This window comes from Eretmochelys imbricata, chromosome 5 (assembly GCF_965152235.1).
Source record: "Eretmochelys imbricata isolate rEreImb1 chromosome 5, rEreImb1.hap1, whole genome shotgun sequence".
NCBI classification, from domain to species: domain Eukaryota; kingdom Metazoa; phylum Chordata; order Testudines; family Cheloniidae; genus Eretmochelys; species Eretmochelys imbricata.
In genome coordinates, this window is record NC_135576.1 from 120,078,703 (window position 1) to 120,093,450 (window position 14,748).

Below are 14,748 nucleotides of genomic sequence, written 5' to 3' on the forward strand. Positions count from 1 at the left end.
TCGGACTAGATGACGTCGTGAGGTCCCTTCCACCCCTCATAGTCTAGGAGTGCCTGGGAACCGGAGGCAGGAGGAGAATAATCGCGGACGGATCCAAGCGATGGAAGCATTCTCCCCTCAGTGCACACTTCCCGCCACTCCTCCCAGGAACAGGGACTCGCACGCCCAGCTGCCCCCACGAGCGGGGACTCACACCCCGCAGGCGCGCGCCTGCGCACATGCCCCTTCCTTGGCTCTATTCTACTGCCCCCACCCGGAAGGAACCCGCGCTCCCCTCGATTACCCCTCCCCGCAAGAAACAGGGAGCAAAGGCTCGCGCCGTTATACATGCGCACTCGCAGCAGCAGGCGGGCGGGCGGAAGAAGCCCCCAATCTCCATCTCCACCTATCAGATTGCGGGGGGGGGGAGGTCCGGGTCCTCTCTTGCACGGGTCTGTCCAGGGCAGACGCCGGAATCAATACGTTCTCCGCTTAAAACAGCCTTCTCCCGCGGCGCCGTGGGGTTCTATGGTGCGCTCTCCTTGGCGCATCGCTCGTCGCCACCCGGGAGCGCTGCGTCGCGTGCAGGTTAGATGAGCTCAGGCGAGCCCAGGGCAATCAGGCAGCCGCTGGGCTCCCGTCAGTCCTTGCGCGCCAAAATTCAAGCTAAGCGGAAGGGCGCCGGGAGCGGCCGGGCGGTGGGATTCTAGACCCCGCGGCTAACGGTCTGCCCCCGCGCTCGACCCGCCTCTCGGCAGGTGAGAGGCGGCCGGGCAGGGACGCAACCAGGGCGGGGGCCCAGCCTCACCGCCCTTGGCCAGGGGGCGGGTCCCGTCCCGGTTTCTCGCCGGGGGCGCGGAGAGGGCTCAGCGGATGCACCACGGATGGGGGGAGAATCCTTGAGGAATAGGTATCCCTCCCAGCTATGTTTGCAGGGGCCTTAGGGGCGAGGGGTCCTGATCCCTGCAGGACACCCCTCCGTCCCCCCAGCGAGGGGCTTCTTTGGGCTGTGGGTGTCCCCAGAAGGGCCTAGGTCAGTGGGGGTCTGGGCTGATACCAGTGAGGGAGCGAAGGGCCCCGCATGCCTGCCCTGTGGGCACAAGCCCTCTCATCACACATGCTCACCCCGGGGGGGGCCACAATTGGTCAGTGTAAACCTAGTCACTGAGGGACAGCAGTCCCAGGCCTGTGCCTGCCCCCAGTCCCTGCCTTTGCAAGCCCCTGTTCTTACTGTTTGTCTTTTCCTTTTTCTGGGTGACCCGAACCACAGAGGACAACGGACTGTCCAGGAGCTGTCAGATTTACAAAGTCGCACAGTAAAACTGGCTATAAACAAAGTGCTGCCAGGTGTACAGAATAAGGAGACATTTCTCTCTGATCTCAGTTTGGGATAATCTGAAAATCACATTTGTAAAGATAGCAGACAGTACTGGGATTTTTTTTTTATAGTTTACCAATTTGAAATAAAGAAGCGACTGGGTTTTTTATCTACATATATTTTTCCTATGAAGTTCTCAACTATTTTAACACAATTTTAAGCCTAACAAAGTCACATTCTGCTCTGGATACAAATAACAGTCCACAAGGTACTTCAGCATTGCCCTTTTAAATTTCTTCCTCTCTCCTTTCTTCAAAAAGACTTTAGTCTTTCTTTTTGCCCCCTATTAGTCTTGTATTTTTTTTCTTGATGAGAAACCTATTTTGTTCTACAGTAGAACTTCTATTTGAATATCATGAGGCATATTGAATAAAGTCATGTAATCAAGGGACTCTTCAATGTGAGTAATATTTGCTGGGGGACTCAATTATCCCTCCTTTGGATAACTGAGATTGTACTGTTGTGGCAAAAAAAAATCTTATCACATTCTTGCCTGTGGGACCAAATACCATTGTGTGTGCTAGAGTGGTATTATATTCTTTTCCATTTGTTTCATACTTTGGTTTATATTAGGAGTGCCCTCTGATTTTAGTAAGTCTGCTTTTGTTATTTTAAAACACACAGGACTATAAATCTGAGATCTTTCTTCATACCCCTTGGAGAGGGGCTTGGACAGGTCCTCCAGAGAGACAGAAAAGATGCATATCAAGTCAATCATTCTTGAAGGATTCAAGTCCTATGCCCAGAGGACAGAGGTCAACGGCTTCGACCCACTGTTCAATGCTATCACCGGCTTAAATGGCAGTGGCAAGTCCAACATCCTAGACTCTATTTGTTTCCTGTTGGGCATCTCCAACCTATCTCAGGTAAAAAGGAAGGAGAAAAACTGCAGTTAGGAAGAGTCAATGAGCAACTTCTCATTGTGCTGAATAGCATCCTTGTGCAACAAATCTTCACAAAATGTTGTGGAGACTGGTGTTACTTTTTAACCAAAATGAGACAGACTGGCATTTTCTATGCTACTTTTTGGCTAGGTTCAAATTGGCAAATAAAAATGATTTTATTGATAATTAAATATGAATTTGTAATTACCACTGACTCTTATTCTCAAAATTGACTTACAATCATATCTACTGTGTCGATACTCTTTTACATAGGACTATTACAAATACTAGGGAATTCTTTTCAAACACTTTGTAGGAGACTATAAATATATTAGCTTTGTATAGCAGTAATAATCATACATTGATATAAACTATGCAGCCCAGAACCACTGGGGAAAAAATGCCAAGTTAGGAAGTCGTAGATTGGAACTGCAGACTTTTGGTAGGTAAAAGTACAATCACTGAATATAACACAAACTTATTTCTCTATAATAAAGTTGGGCATATCTGGAGCTGGTCTGAGAACACTGTTAGCTGACTCATCAGAAAAACAGCAAGCAGGTTTTGTTGAAATGATTTGTATTTAAAAGACACTGGCGTCTACTGCTACTTATATGAAAAGTGTGCATTTTGAAGCAAATGTGGATCCCAGTCTTTAAACAATGCTGCTCTGGGATTCTAGGGAAATCCAGGAAAATTGCAAGCAAATCCTATTATGCTATCTTTACAATCACACACATACTGTATCATGAAATCAAACACGTTACATAAAGGCACTTATGTATTAACTGATCTTGTCATTGTGCTTCTAAATCTAAGCATTTAATTTTTCTCATGTATCTGGTTTAAAAAAAAATGCTTAGCTGACTTACTGTATGTTAGTTTACCATGCAAACATCTTGCACATTTTCTCCATGCTCTGTTTTATACCTGTGATCTGCTAGAGTATCTAAATGTATAGTATTCCTATTTTTCAAATATTTCATACATTTTTCCTCAAATTCTAGCAATTAATAGTGCACGGTGTGAAGCAATGCAATGGCTTTCTGTTAATAAATGTATTCCTCTTCCACATTTTCAGGTGCGAGCATCCAATTTGCAAGATTTGGTTTACAAAAATGGTCAGGCTGGAATTATTAAAGCGACTGTATCAATCACGTTTGATAATTCTGACAAGAAACAGAGTCCGTTGGGATTTGAGGCTCATGATGAGATCACAGTCACCAGGCAGGTGAGTGTTTAACATCACAAAGACTTATGTATTTCCACCATTCTCAGTGGAAAATAACTATACTAAGATAAAAGGCAGATTGTTATTTTTCAACTAGATGGTATAGAATTCAATGTTGTAGGGTTTTTTTAAATGCTCTCCACCCTTACGCCTCAACTTATTTTGCATAATCAAGATTTCTTCAGGTAAGGTTCTAAAGAACACTTGGTTTCTTTTACTTGATTGTGCACTAATTTTTTTTAAATATGCTCTCTTGAAAACTTCATGAACTTGTGCTAGGAAAGCAATGTTTTCAGAGTGAACTCAATAACAAACTATATAAGATTTGAGCTAAGCAACTAAATAAGGATATAACAAGTTGCCTTTTCACAGTTCATACTCCAAATTTTGTAGTATTCCATATACCATAAACATTGACTCTACTCCCTTAAATGGAAACGCACCTAATCATGAGACAACATTCCTGGAGCAAGCTATATTGTCCCATACAGAAAATAGTGTTATTCCCTTTTCTGCCTTTCTCCTTTCCTTTTGTCCACTTGCGATACTGAATTCATTTATTCACAAAGCAGATGTGGTACAGACAGGAGCACTGGAAGCTTTCCTATGCTGTCTCAGAGTGTGCTTTGACTTGACACGAAGGGACCACCTCTAGAAGTAATTGGTTCCCATGACCCATATTAACCATAACTAAAGCTGCAAGTTTCTCACGGAAGTCTCAGGAAGCTCAGGCAGCCCCAGGCCAGTCATACTGGCCACTGCTTGGGCAGTCTTGGGCCACCGCCTCCCTCCCACCCCCCCCAGCAGCAGCAGCAGCAGGAGGAGTTTGTGGGGGGGGCTCAGGCCTTGGGGTTGTGGCGTGGAAGGGGATGAGGGCTCTGGGCAGCGCTTACCTTGGGGGGCTCCCTGGAAGCGATAACATGTCCCTCAGCTCCTAGCTCCAAGCACAGCCCCCACTCACAGGCACCACCCTCACAGCTCCCATTGGCTGTGGTTGCCATTGGCTGGCAGTGCTAGAAGCTTAGGGAGGGAATGTCATCGCTTCCCAGAAGCCGGGTAGAGAGCCTGCCAGCCCTGCCAACCACCCCACCACCTCCCATCTGTCCATGACCTGTCCATGACTTTTACTAAAAATACCAGTGACTAAAACATAGCCTTAACCATAACCTTTCTGATGAAACTGACAACAAGTTTGCTAGTTGTGGTGGCGGTATTTTTTTTTTTTTCTGGTCTGACACTGAACTGAGAGACTTGTTTCTGACTGCCAAGAAATTGCCAAAGATACTTGCCATGGGGGTTTAGCTCACATTTTTGCAGTTGGGGTAGAGGATTTTAAAAACGGTACTTCAAACTGATGAGAGGGTTTGTTTGATCTGTGTATTTTGTAATTTTGTTAATTCCCTCTGGACACATTGAAACTGTTTTCCATTTGTTGTTTGCTCAGATTCCTACATCTAAGAATTCCATTAGTTTGTATTCTCAAACCATAAAGCCATTTTTAGTTAATTTTGAGTATCCCATTTTTCTTTTTCTCAAGGTCGTCATTGGTGGTAGAAATAAGTATCTAATCAATGGTGTGAATGCAAACAACACAAGAGTGCAGGATCTCTTCTGTTCTGTTGGGCTCAATGTCAATAACCCTCACTTTCTCATTATGCAGGTATTATATATATATTCCTAAAAACTTACTTCCTTTGTTGCTGGATTTGGGAATTTTGCTTTACATTAGCTCTATACATTGTTTCTATTACCACAGAGGCTTCCACATATTGACTGACATCAAATCTCTCAAAAGCAAATCTGTGACTAAGAATTTAATCAAAATCAGTCAGTCAGTAAGAGATTCCAAACAGGGAGTGAAAGCAATGTGCCTGATCAGTGTAACTATGTATAGCGGGACACAGCATAAGCAAAGTTATAAAGTATAGCACATAATACTTACCAGCTGACTGTAATGAGACACAAGCTGTTTCAGATTTGAATCTGAACTTTCAAGAATGAGATAACTGAAGCAAAACCAGGTTTGTTCTTTTAGACAGAATAAATTTATCTTTAAAAAATTATTATACTACCTGATAAAGTTTTGATTGAGAATTTAATATATAAAAATCTTACACTTTATATGACAGTTTAGTGCACTTTGAGTTTAAGGGCCATAATCATTTTTGCCTCTATTTCCAGGGACGAATTACCAAGGTTCTAAACATGAAACCTCCAGAGGTGAGAACACAGCTGATGTTTCCTTTCTTTCTCTTTTTTCTTGATATCTTTTATATGTGTAAAATTTTGAGTTGACTGTTTGCTCAGGACTGTTGGAACTGTATTTTGAAGAAAGGTGGGGAGGGAAAATTTTTTGTTTAACACTGGTGATTTTGAAGCAATTTCATAAGCTTGGTGGGTAGGTTTTTTTTTGTTTTTGTTTTTCCAGATTTTAGCTATGATTGAAGAAGCAGCTGGTACAAGGATGTATGAGTGCAAGAAAATAGCTGCCCAGAAAACTATAGAGAAAAAAGAGGCAAAACTGAAAGAAATTCAAACGGTACTACGTGTTTGCAATTGTGTGGCTTTTTAATGCTTTACATAAATTGAATAACCATCAGTGATAGCAGTTGTAAGGTGACTTGAATGACTCAATTGACTGTTGTGTAGCCTTAGAAAGAACAAAAGCTTCTCTGCCACAATAGAAGAGGCTATACTTGACCCATTTGCACCACCATGGTCCCTTCTCTTTCCCTTGCCCCCATTTGTTGTATATTTATGGTTTGTGGAAAGTTTGCTTTTTCTGCCTAAGGCAATGTGCATGTGGTCAGAGTAGTAGGATTTGTGAGAGTTTTCAGATTTAAGAATCTGAAAATATATTCTATTTTTTATGTTTCAGATTTTAGAGGAAGAAATCACTCCAACCTTACAGAAACTGAAAGAGGTACCGATCATTAGACCAGAAATACATTTTTGGCTTTTAAACAGACTTAGTGTTCTGCTGGGTGAAATTACACTGGGGGCCAATTTTTAAAATATTGGAAAATAGCATGACTAACTTGGATAATCTCTTCAATGATTCATTTTTTGAAACAAAATGCTCTCCTAGACTCTAAAACATCTACACACATTTCTAGTCTGAATATCTTTTTAATGTGGAAAACATGGTTTATAGAGGTGATATTTTATTTTCAAATGTCTAATTATAATGGTAACATTGGCCATTCAGGACCTGCAAGAAATTATGGAGAAAAAAAACTCGAAGACAATTGCAAGATGAAGTTTTAACTTGGTTCATAAAAGGATATCCAAGTGTTGATGCTAATACAACAGCCTGTACTGTGCAAACATTTGCTAACATTTTGCTAAGCAGGCATGTGTATGTATAATGCATTTGGTGCTTCAGAGGAAGGCAAAAGTGTAACGCATACAGCCAGTTGGGTACTACTGTATGTAGGAAAGGAGAATCCTTCCTTGCTTTCTCATCCCTCTAGGGGAATTGACATATATCCTTTGAAGCATGAGATTTAATTACTCGCCTTGGCTTGTATAGCTACAAATATTGATCATAAAGTTATACAGAACTTTTTAGAAATACCATGGGCGTATTACAAAAAACTTTTAATGATGGCTTATTTTTATTGGTGGCCCTTTCTTTCAGGAACGATCATCCTATTTAGAGTACCAAAAGGTAATGCGAGAGATAGAACACTTAAGCCGTCTCTATGTTGCATATCAGTTTGTCTTGGCTGAAGAGACGAAGGTACGTTCTGCTGATGAGTTAAAGGAAATGCAGGCTAACATAGCGAAACTTCAGGAAACAATGGCTGAGAATGAGAAAAAGGTGAAGGAACTTAACAAAGAAATAGCAGAGATGGAAAAGAAGAGAGATCAGGTAAGTGAACACAAATACGTTTATGTTGATGTATATATTAACACAAGGGATTAAATTGGAAAGGAATAACTTCATTTCTCTGAATTAAAATATATAGAGAGAACCAGTGTTCCCTGTAATATTTTACATTCATGCGCGGAATGAATTTTGTTATGTGCACCAATATAGAGGTGATGTGTGACACATCACCTTCATATTGGTGCACAGAACAAAATTAATGTGGTGGGGGTGGGGCTGAGGGGTTCGGACGGCAGGAGGGGGCTCTGGGTTGGAGCCAGGGATGAGGGGTTTGGGGTGTGAAAGGGGGCTCAAGGCAGAGGGTTGAGGTGTAAGGGTTCTATGGGCTCTGGGGTGGGGCCGGGGATGAGGGGCTTGGGGTGCAGGCTGCCTCAGGGCTGTGGTGGGGAGAGGAGGACTCCCCCCAGCCGTCTCTCACCGAAGCTGCTCGGGGCTGAGGAAGGGGCACCTCTCCCCACTGCAGCCCTGAGCCCCTGCACGGGACTTAATAGGTGGCTGAGCAGCTTAGAGGGAATTTAGGAGAGAATGATTTCCTTTGGGTTTTATATGCTTATGTTTATACACTACATACTGTAATTCTTAGCCATTATGTGAAAGACACACTTGATTTAATAATTATACTTCCATCTAAAACATTTTACGTCCTATCATTACCAGTAATACCTAAGATAACTGAAAGATTAGAAATACTGTCTTTTCAGGCTTTTTATTTTTACTTTTTTCATTTGATAGTTATTTGAGTTTAGTCGGCTTGTGACAAAATAGCATTAAGATAAAGAAAATAAGACTATACACCACAAAAGTTGGCAGAGGGATTTTGTAGTTCTTGAGCATCTTTTTGAGATTGAGTAGATTTCTATTTGGCGGCATCCATTAATAAAGAATAAGAATTATATTTTATTATGATATAAACACTGATATTTTATAGGTCACCTAACACCAGATTATGTGGTTATCTTAATGGCATTATAACTGTAGAAGAACTAAGCCAAGTGCAGTCATATTCTCACAATTTCTATTTTCCATGCCAGTGGAAATAGGAACATAGTTTAGCATACTTAGGCCCTGATTCTGTGTATATTTACGCATGTGAGTAGCTCGTCTCATGTGAAATAAATAATATTTGTGGAAGTAGATCTTTGATTGGTGTGGAAGATTCACATTCAGACGTTCTAAAACTCAGAAAACCCTGTCATTTTGAGAATGAACATTCTTGTATCTTTGAAAGAGGGGGAGATGTCCAACCAGAGAGAAGACACCTGAAAGGCAACTTATTTACTCGAAGAGAAATAAATGCCACAGTTCAGAATAAATGAATGAAAATCCTTCTAGATCCATTGGAAAACCATTCATTCTCTGATGCCTCCCATCCACTCTCTTTAATGTAAAATGACAAAAATGTTATTTGTGTACTTTATATTGTGGTTAAAAGACACTTCAGCAAGTCAAATTGGGCTCAAAATTCAGCTTTTATAAAAATAAGCATTCATGCAAGATAATGGAAATGTTTCTACCATATTTTCCAGCGCCAATTAAACAATTCTTAAACGTAGACTTTTCAAACGTTGCCCTGTATTATTTAAACCCAAATATAGCAGCACCTTGCTACCAAATCCAAACCTGGAAGTCAAGCTTACTTGAAACTGATTTTTTTTTTTTAAAATGAAGCTATTTGCTCTGTGTGTTCATTGCACAGAGATTTGCATCAAGTGAACAGCATAAATAGTGAAAAATAAACTTGATTTATAATTAGGGCCCTACCAAATTCACGGCTGTGAAAAACACGTCATGAACCGTGAAATCTGGTCTTTTTGGTACTTCTGCCCTATACTATACAGATTTCACGGTGGGGAGACCAGCGTTTCCCAAACTGGGGGTCCCAATCCAAAAGGAGGTTGTGGGGGAGGTTGCAAGGTTATTGTTGGGAAGGGTTACAGTATTGCTACTCTTACTGCGCGCTGCTGCCTTCAGAGCTGGGCAGGCAGAGAGTGGCGTCTGTTGGATGGGAAACCAGCGTTGGAGGTATCGGCGCTGCCAGCAGCAGTGCAGAAATAACAGTGGCAATACTGCGACACTCTCCACCCCACAATAATCTTGTGCCCCCCCACCCCAACTCCCTTTTGGGTCAGGACCCCTACAGTTACATCATCATGAAATTTCAGATTTAAAATATACGATTTTTAAAATCCTATGACAGTGAAATTAACCAAAGTGGGGCCGTGAATTTGATAGGTCCCTATTTGTAATTATAATGATTAAAACTAAAAGAATTTTAAGTGACAGTGGTAAGGAAATTTGGTTTTAATCTCTTTTTTTTTTTCTTTCTCAATGCAGCTGAATAGAATGTACAATGTCATATGATTATTATACAGGTTTCTTGTAGTATGAATTACATTTTTTTTTTGCCTTGGTTATAGGAAGTTGGTGGTGTACTCCGTTCACTGGAAGATGTTCTTGCAGAAACTCAGAGAGTTGATACAAAAGCACAAAGTGCTCTTGATCTCAAGAAGCAAAACTTTAAAAATGAAGAGAAGAAATGTAAAGAATTAGTAAAAAGCATGGAGGAGGTAAACAGTAAGGCCCTTGTTTTTAAAACTTCAGGAAAATATTTAAACTGGTGCACTACAAACATCTTCAGTAATATATAATAGCTGTATGTTGTGATTTTATTTATTACTTTTCTGTAATGTATGTCCAAGAGGGATAAGAGCGCTGGGACAAATGTATGGCATAAACATGCCAGAGTGCCACAAGGATAGAATCATAGAAGATTAGGGTTGGAAGATGCCTCAGGAGGTCATCTAGTCCAACACCCTGCTCAAAGCAGGACCAACCCCAAATAAATCATCCCAGCCAGGGCTTTGTCAAGCTGGGCCTTAAAAACCTCTAAGGATGGAGATTCCACCACCTCCCTAGGTAACCCATTCCAATGCTTCACCACCCTCCTAGTGAAATAGTTTTTCCTAATATCCTCCCCCACTGCAACTTGAGACCGTTGCTCCTTGTTCTGTCATCTGCCACCACTGAGAACAGCCAAGTTCCATCCTTTTTGGAACCCCCCTTCAGGTAGTTGAAGGCTGCTATGAAATCCCCCCTCATTCTTCTGCAAACTAAACAAGCCCAGTTCCCTCAGCCTCTCCTCGTAAGTCATGTGCCCCAGCCCCCTGATGATTTTTGTTGCCCTCCGCTGGACTCTCTCCAATTTGTCCGTATCCTTTCTGTAGTGGGGGGCCCAAAACTGGACACAGTACTCCAGATGTGGCCTCACTAGTGCCAAATAGAGGGGAATAATCACTTCCCACGATCTGCTGGCACTGCTCCTACTAATGCAGCCCAATATGCCGTTAGCGTTGGCAACAAGGGCACACTGCTGACTCATATCCAGCTTCTCATCCACTGTAATCCAGGTTCTTTTCTGCAGAACTGCCGCTTAGTCAGTCAGTTCCCAGCATGTAGCAATGCATGGGATTCTTCCATCCTAAGAGCAGGACTCTGCACTTGTCCTTGTTGAACCTCATCAGATTTCTTTTGGCCCAATCCTCCAATTAATCTAGGTCACTCTGGACCCTATCCCTACCCCCAGCATATCTACCTCTCCCTCTATCTTAGTGTCATCCACGAATTTGGTGAGGGTGCAATCCATCCCATCATCCAGATTATTAATGAAGATGTTGAACCCATGGGGCCGACCCATGGGGCACTCCTCTTGATACTGGCTGCGAACTAGACATTGAGCTGTTGATCACTACACGTTGAGCCCGACGAGCTAGCCAGCTTTCTATCCACCTTATAGTCCATGCATCCAATCCATACTTCTTTAATTTGCTGGCAAGAATACTGTGGGAGACCATATCAAAAGCTTTGCTAAAGTCAAGGTATATCACATCTACCGCTTTCCCCATATCCACAGAGCCAGTTATCTCATCATAGAAGTCAATTAGGTTAGTCAGGCATGACTTGCCCTTGGTGAATCAATGTTGACTGTTCCTGATCACCTTCCTCTCCTCCAAGTGCTTCAAAATGGATTCCTTGAGGACCTGCTCCACGATTTTTCTGGTGACTTAGGTGAGGCTGACTGGTCTGTAGTTCCCTGGATTCTCCTTCTTCCCTTTTTTAAAGATGGGTACTATATTTGCCTTTTTCCGATTGTCCAGGGCCTCCCCTGATTGCCATGAGTTTTCAAAGATAATGGCCAATGGCTCTGCAATCATATCAGCCAACTCCTTCAGCACCCTCAGATGCATTGCATCCGGCTCCATGGATTTGTGTATGTCCAACTCTTCTAAATAGTCCTTAACCTGTTCTTTCATCACTGAGGGCTGCTTACCTTCTCCGCTTACTGTGCTTCCCAGCGCAGCAGTCTGGGAGCTGACCTTGTCTGTGAAGACCGAGGCAAAAAAAGCATTGAGTACTTCAGCTTTTTCCACATCATCCGTCGCTAGGTTGCCTCCCCCGTTCAGTAAGGGTCCCATACTTTCTCTGACCACCTTCTTGTTGCTAACATACCTCTAGAAACCCTTCTCGTTACCCTTCCTTGTTAGCTGCAACTCCAATTGTGCTTTGGCCTTCCTGATTACATCCCTGCATGCTCAAGCAATATTTTTATACTCCTCCCTAGTCATCTGTCCTAGTTTCCACTTCTTGTAAGCTTCCTTTTTGTGTTTAAGCTCACCATATATTTCTCTGTTAAGCCAAGCTGGTTGCTTGCCATATTTGCTATTCTTTCTGCACATCAGGGTGGTTTGTTTCTGCACCCTCAATAGGGCTTCTTTAAAATACAGCCAGCTCTCCTGGACTCCTTTCCCTCTCGTATTAGCCTCCCAAGGGATTCTGCCCATCAGTTCCCTGAGGGAGTCAGTCTGCTTTTCTGAAGTCCAGGATCTGTATTCTGTAGAGATAAAGAATAAGTGGCATTGCCTTTTTTACAATATCATGTATTATATAAAGTAGTCTAAACTTGCCCTTTAATAAAGATTTGATTTCCCCTTTCAGTATCACCTGAGAGACAGATTTTGTTTTAAACTTAGTGTTCATGTGTAGCCTGATATAAAGAATATATTTCCCATTAGGAATTAGGTGTGTGCATGAACAGAATAGGACCCCTCATCTAGTATTATTTTTTTTTATGAAGTTCAGGGAGGATCACAATAGCTTTAAAATATGTGCTCTATGAGAATATGGATGCTCTGAAGATTAAATGAATGTCAAGGTTCACATTTCTGTCATTGGTAATAGTGACAGGTAAAAAGATATAATACTTAAAAAAAACTTTTCCCCTCTCATCTGTATCAGTTACAGTAATTTATTTTTCCAGTGTATTTTGTGCAACACTTTGTATTTGCCCTCTGTGTGTGGCTCTTTCATGCAAGAATAGGGGCAAGAAAACATTTTAAAAAATATAAATATATGATTGTACAACCACAAAGACTGGCAAGGGGGCTTGGGAACTTAGTACCTTAAACTATTTGTAACTTATTTTTCAATACTGTTTAGATTTCTAGTTGATGTTACTCTCTCAAATGAATCTGATTGATCTGATTTGTTTTGCTAAAGGATTCTAAGGCTTTAGTGGCCAAGGAGAAGGAAGTAAAGAAGATAAAAGATGGGCTCAATGCTCTACAGGAGGCAAGTGATAAAGATACAAATGCTTTGGTTGCTGCACAGCAACATTTTAATGCCGTATCTGCGGGTCTGTCCAGCAATGAAGATGGTGAAGAAGCAACCCTTGCTGGACAGATGATGACGTGCAAGAATGACATTAGTAAAGCAGAAACGGAGGCTAAGCAGGTAAGAATAGAAGCTAACCATGTGCCAAACAAGCACTGATGTTTTTATGAACTTTGTCTTGTTGCTCAGCAACATTCCATTTGGTTATCAAAAAATGCTTTACAGGGATGTTCTGTAACAGTCAGTGCATGATAGCATATTGTATTAACATACATTAGGAAAAGCCATGGCACTGACATGAGAAAAAATACAAAAATTAGAATTTTAGATTTAAAAAAGAAAAAGTCATGGTACTCGGTGCTTTTAATTTTAACGTCAATGTCCTGTAATTTATTTTTTTATGTTTACATTAATTGTTTAAAATTAAATGTAACCAGTTCAAGCTATATTAAAGCCCTAAATTCCACTGTATATATGAAAACCAGACTTATAAAAATTCATTGATCAGTCTTGCTCAGTAGATGGCTACTTGTTCTCTTTGTCACTCAGTGTTTTTAGTGGGGGGGGGGGAAGCTCTGAAAGTCCTGATTTTGGTCCTGGTAGTCATGAAAAGATTAATCTTAATTTTAAATCATGCAGATCTGTGGCAAGATATGTTACTATTCTAATTTATGCCAGATCTAGACCAAAAAGTTAGGTTGACGGAGCTACGTCTCTCGGGGTGTGAAAAATTCACATCCCTAAGTGATGTAGTTAAGCTGACCTAACCACCCCACCCCTCGGTGTAGACAGCACAAGGGCGAAGGAAGAAGTCTTCTGTTGACTTACGTGCCACCTCTCAGGGAGATGGATTAACTACACCAATGGGAGAACCCTTCCTGTCGCTGTAATGAGTGTCTACACTGAAGTGCTACAGTGGCACTCTTGGAGCATTTCTAATGAAGATATAGCCTTAGTAATAGTCATTTGGTTCATTCATACTAAACCAGGGGTGGCCAACCTGAGCCTGAGAAGGGGCCAGAATTTACCAATGTACATTGCCAAAGAGCCACAGTAATATGTCAGCAGCCCCTGATCAGCATCCCTCCTGATCAGCAGTTTCTGATGTGCAGGAGACTCTGGGGGGGGGGGAGGGGAAGGAGCGAGGGCATGGCAGGCTATGGGGAGGGGACGGGAAGGGGTGGAGTGGGGGCAAGGCCTGTGGCAGAGCCAGGGGTTGAGCAGTGAGCACCCCCTGGCCCATTGGAAAGTTGACACCTGTAGCTCCAGCCCCAGAGTCTGTGCCTATACAAGGAGCCGCATATTAATGCACTGTTTTAAATTAAAACTTCAAACTTAATATATGCTTAGTCCTTAGTGAGGAATGTGGTCAATGACTCATCTAAAGAAATGTGGTTTTGAAAATCCCTAAAGGGGGCCTACTCCTTTTCATTCATTTACTAACCCTATTCATTACCCTCTCTGAAACCTTCCCCCATCCTGCCTTTTAATATATGACCTAAAATAACAGAGAGATGCACAATATAATATTTTTATTTCCAAACTCTCTCCCCCGTCTACTATTGCACTGTGTTTTTAAATGCCAAGGATGCTATTTGACACTACTGTAAGTGATAAGGATCCTGAATGATAACCCAAGCACACTGATAATGTAGACATTCTAAATCTATACAACATACTATTTGAAAACCTCCAGGTTCTGTATTTGTCCTGTATT

General features: G+C 41.8%; 2 protein-coding genes across 6 annotated transcripts in view; one reads left to right on the forward strand and one right to left on the reverse strand.

The window, feature by feature from the left end:
• PTGR1 (prostaglandin reductase 1) overlaps positions 1–410 on the reverse strand; it is a 45,470-nt gene extending 45,060 nt beyond the window's left edge. The window contains exon 1 of the mRNA XM_077817766.1: positions 328–410. The gene's annotated coding sequence lies outside the window, so the exon portion shown is untranslated. The remainder of the gene's footprint in view (positions 1–327) is intronic.
• Positions 411–505: 95 nt separating this feature from the next.
• Positions 506–14,748, forward strand: part of SMC2 (structural maintenance of chromosomes 2) — a 31,976-nt gene continuing 17,733 nt past the window's right edge. Inside the window, exons 1-11 of one of the 5 annotated variants that reach the window (XM_077817771.1) lie at positions 649–737; positions 1,250–1,565; positions 1,982–2,223; positions 3,323–3,472; positions 5,010–5,132; positions 5,654–5,692; positions 5,901–6,011; positions 6,351–6,395; positions 7,113–7,346; positions 9,782–9,931; positions 12,918–13,151. In XM_077817771.1, the coding sequence (XP_077673897.1) occupies positions 2,056–2,223; positions 3,323–3,472; positions 5,010–5,132; positions 5,654–5,692; positions 5,901–6,011; positions 6,351–6,395; positions 7,113–7,346; positions 9,782–9,931; positions 12,918–13,151 (1,254 nt within the window). In that variant the 5' untranslated portion in view covers positions 649–737; positions 1,250–1,565; positions 1,982–2,055. Of the gene's footprint in view, positions 568–648; positions 738–838; positions 890–1,249; positions 1,566–1,981; positions 2,224–3,322; positions 3,473–5,009; positions 5,133–5,653; positions 5,693–5,900; positions 6,012–6,350; positions 6,396–7,112; positions 7,347–9,781; positions 9,932–12,917; positions 13,152–14,748 lie in introns of those variants that run through there. The other 4 variants (XM_077817773.1, XM_077817769.1, XM_077817774.1 and 1 more) reach the window with 4 other exon arrangements.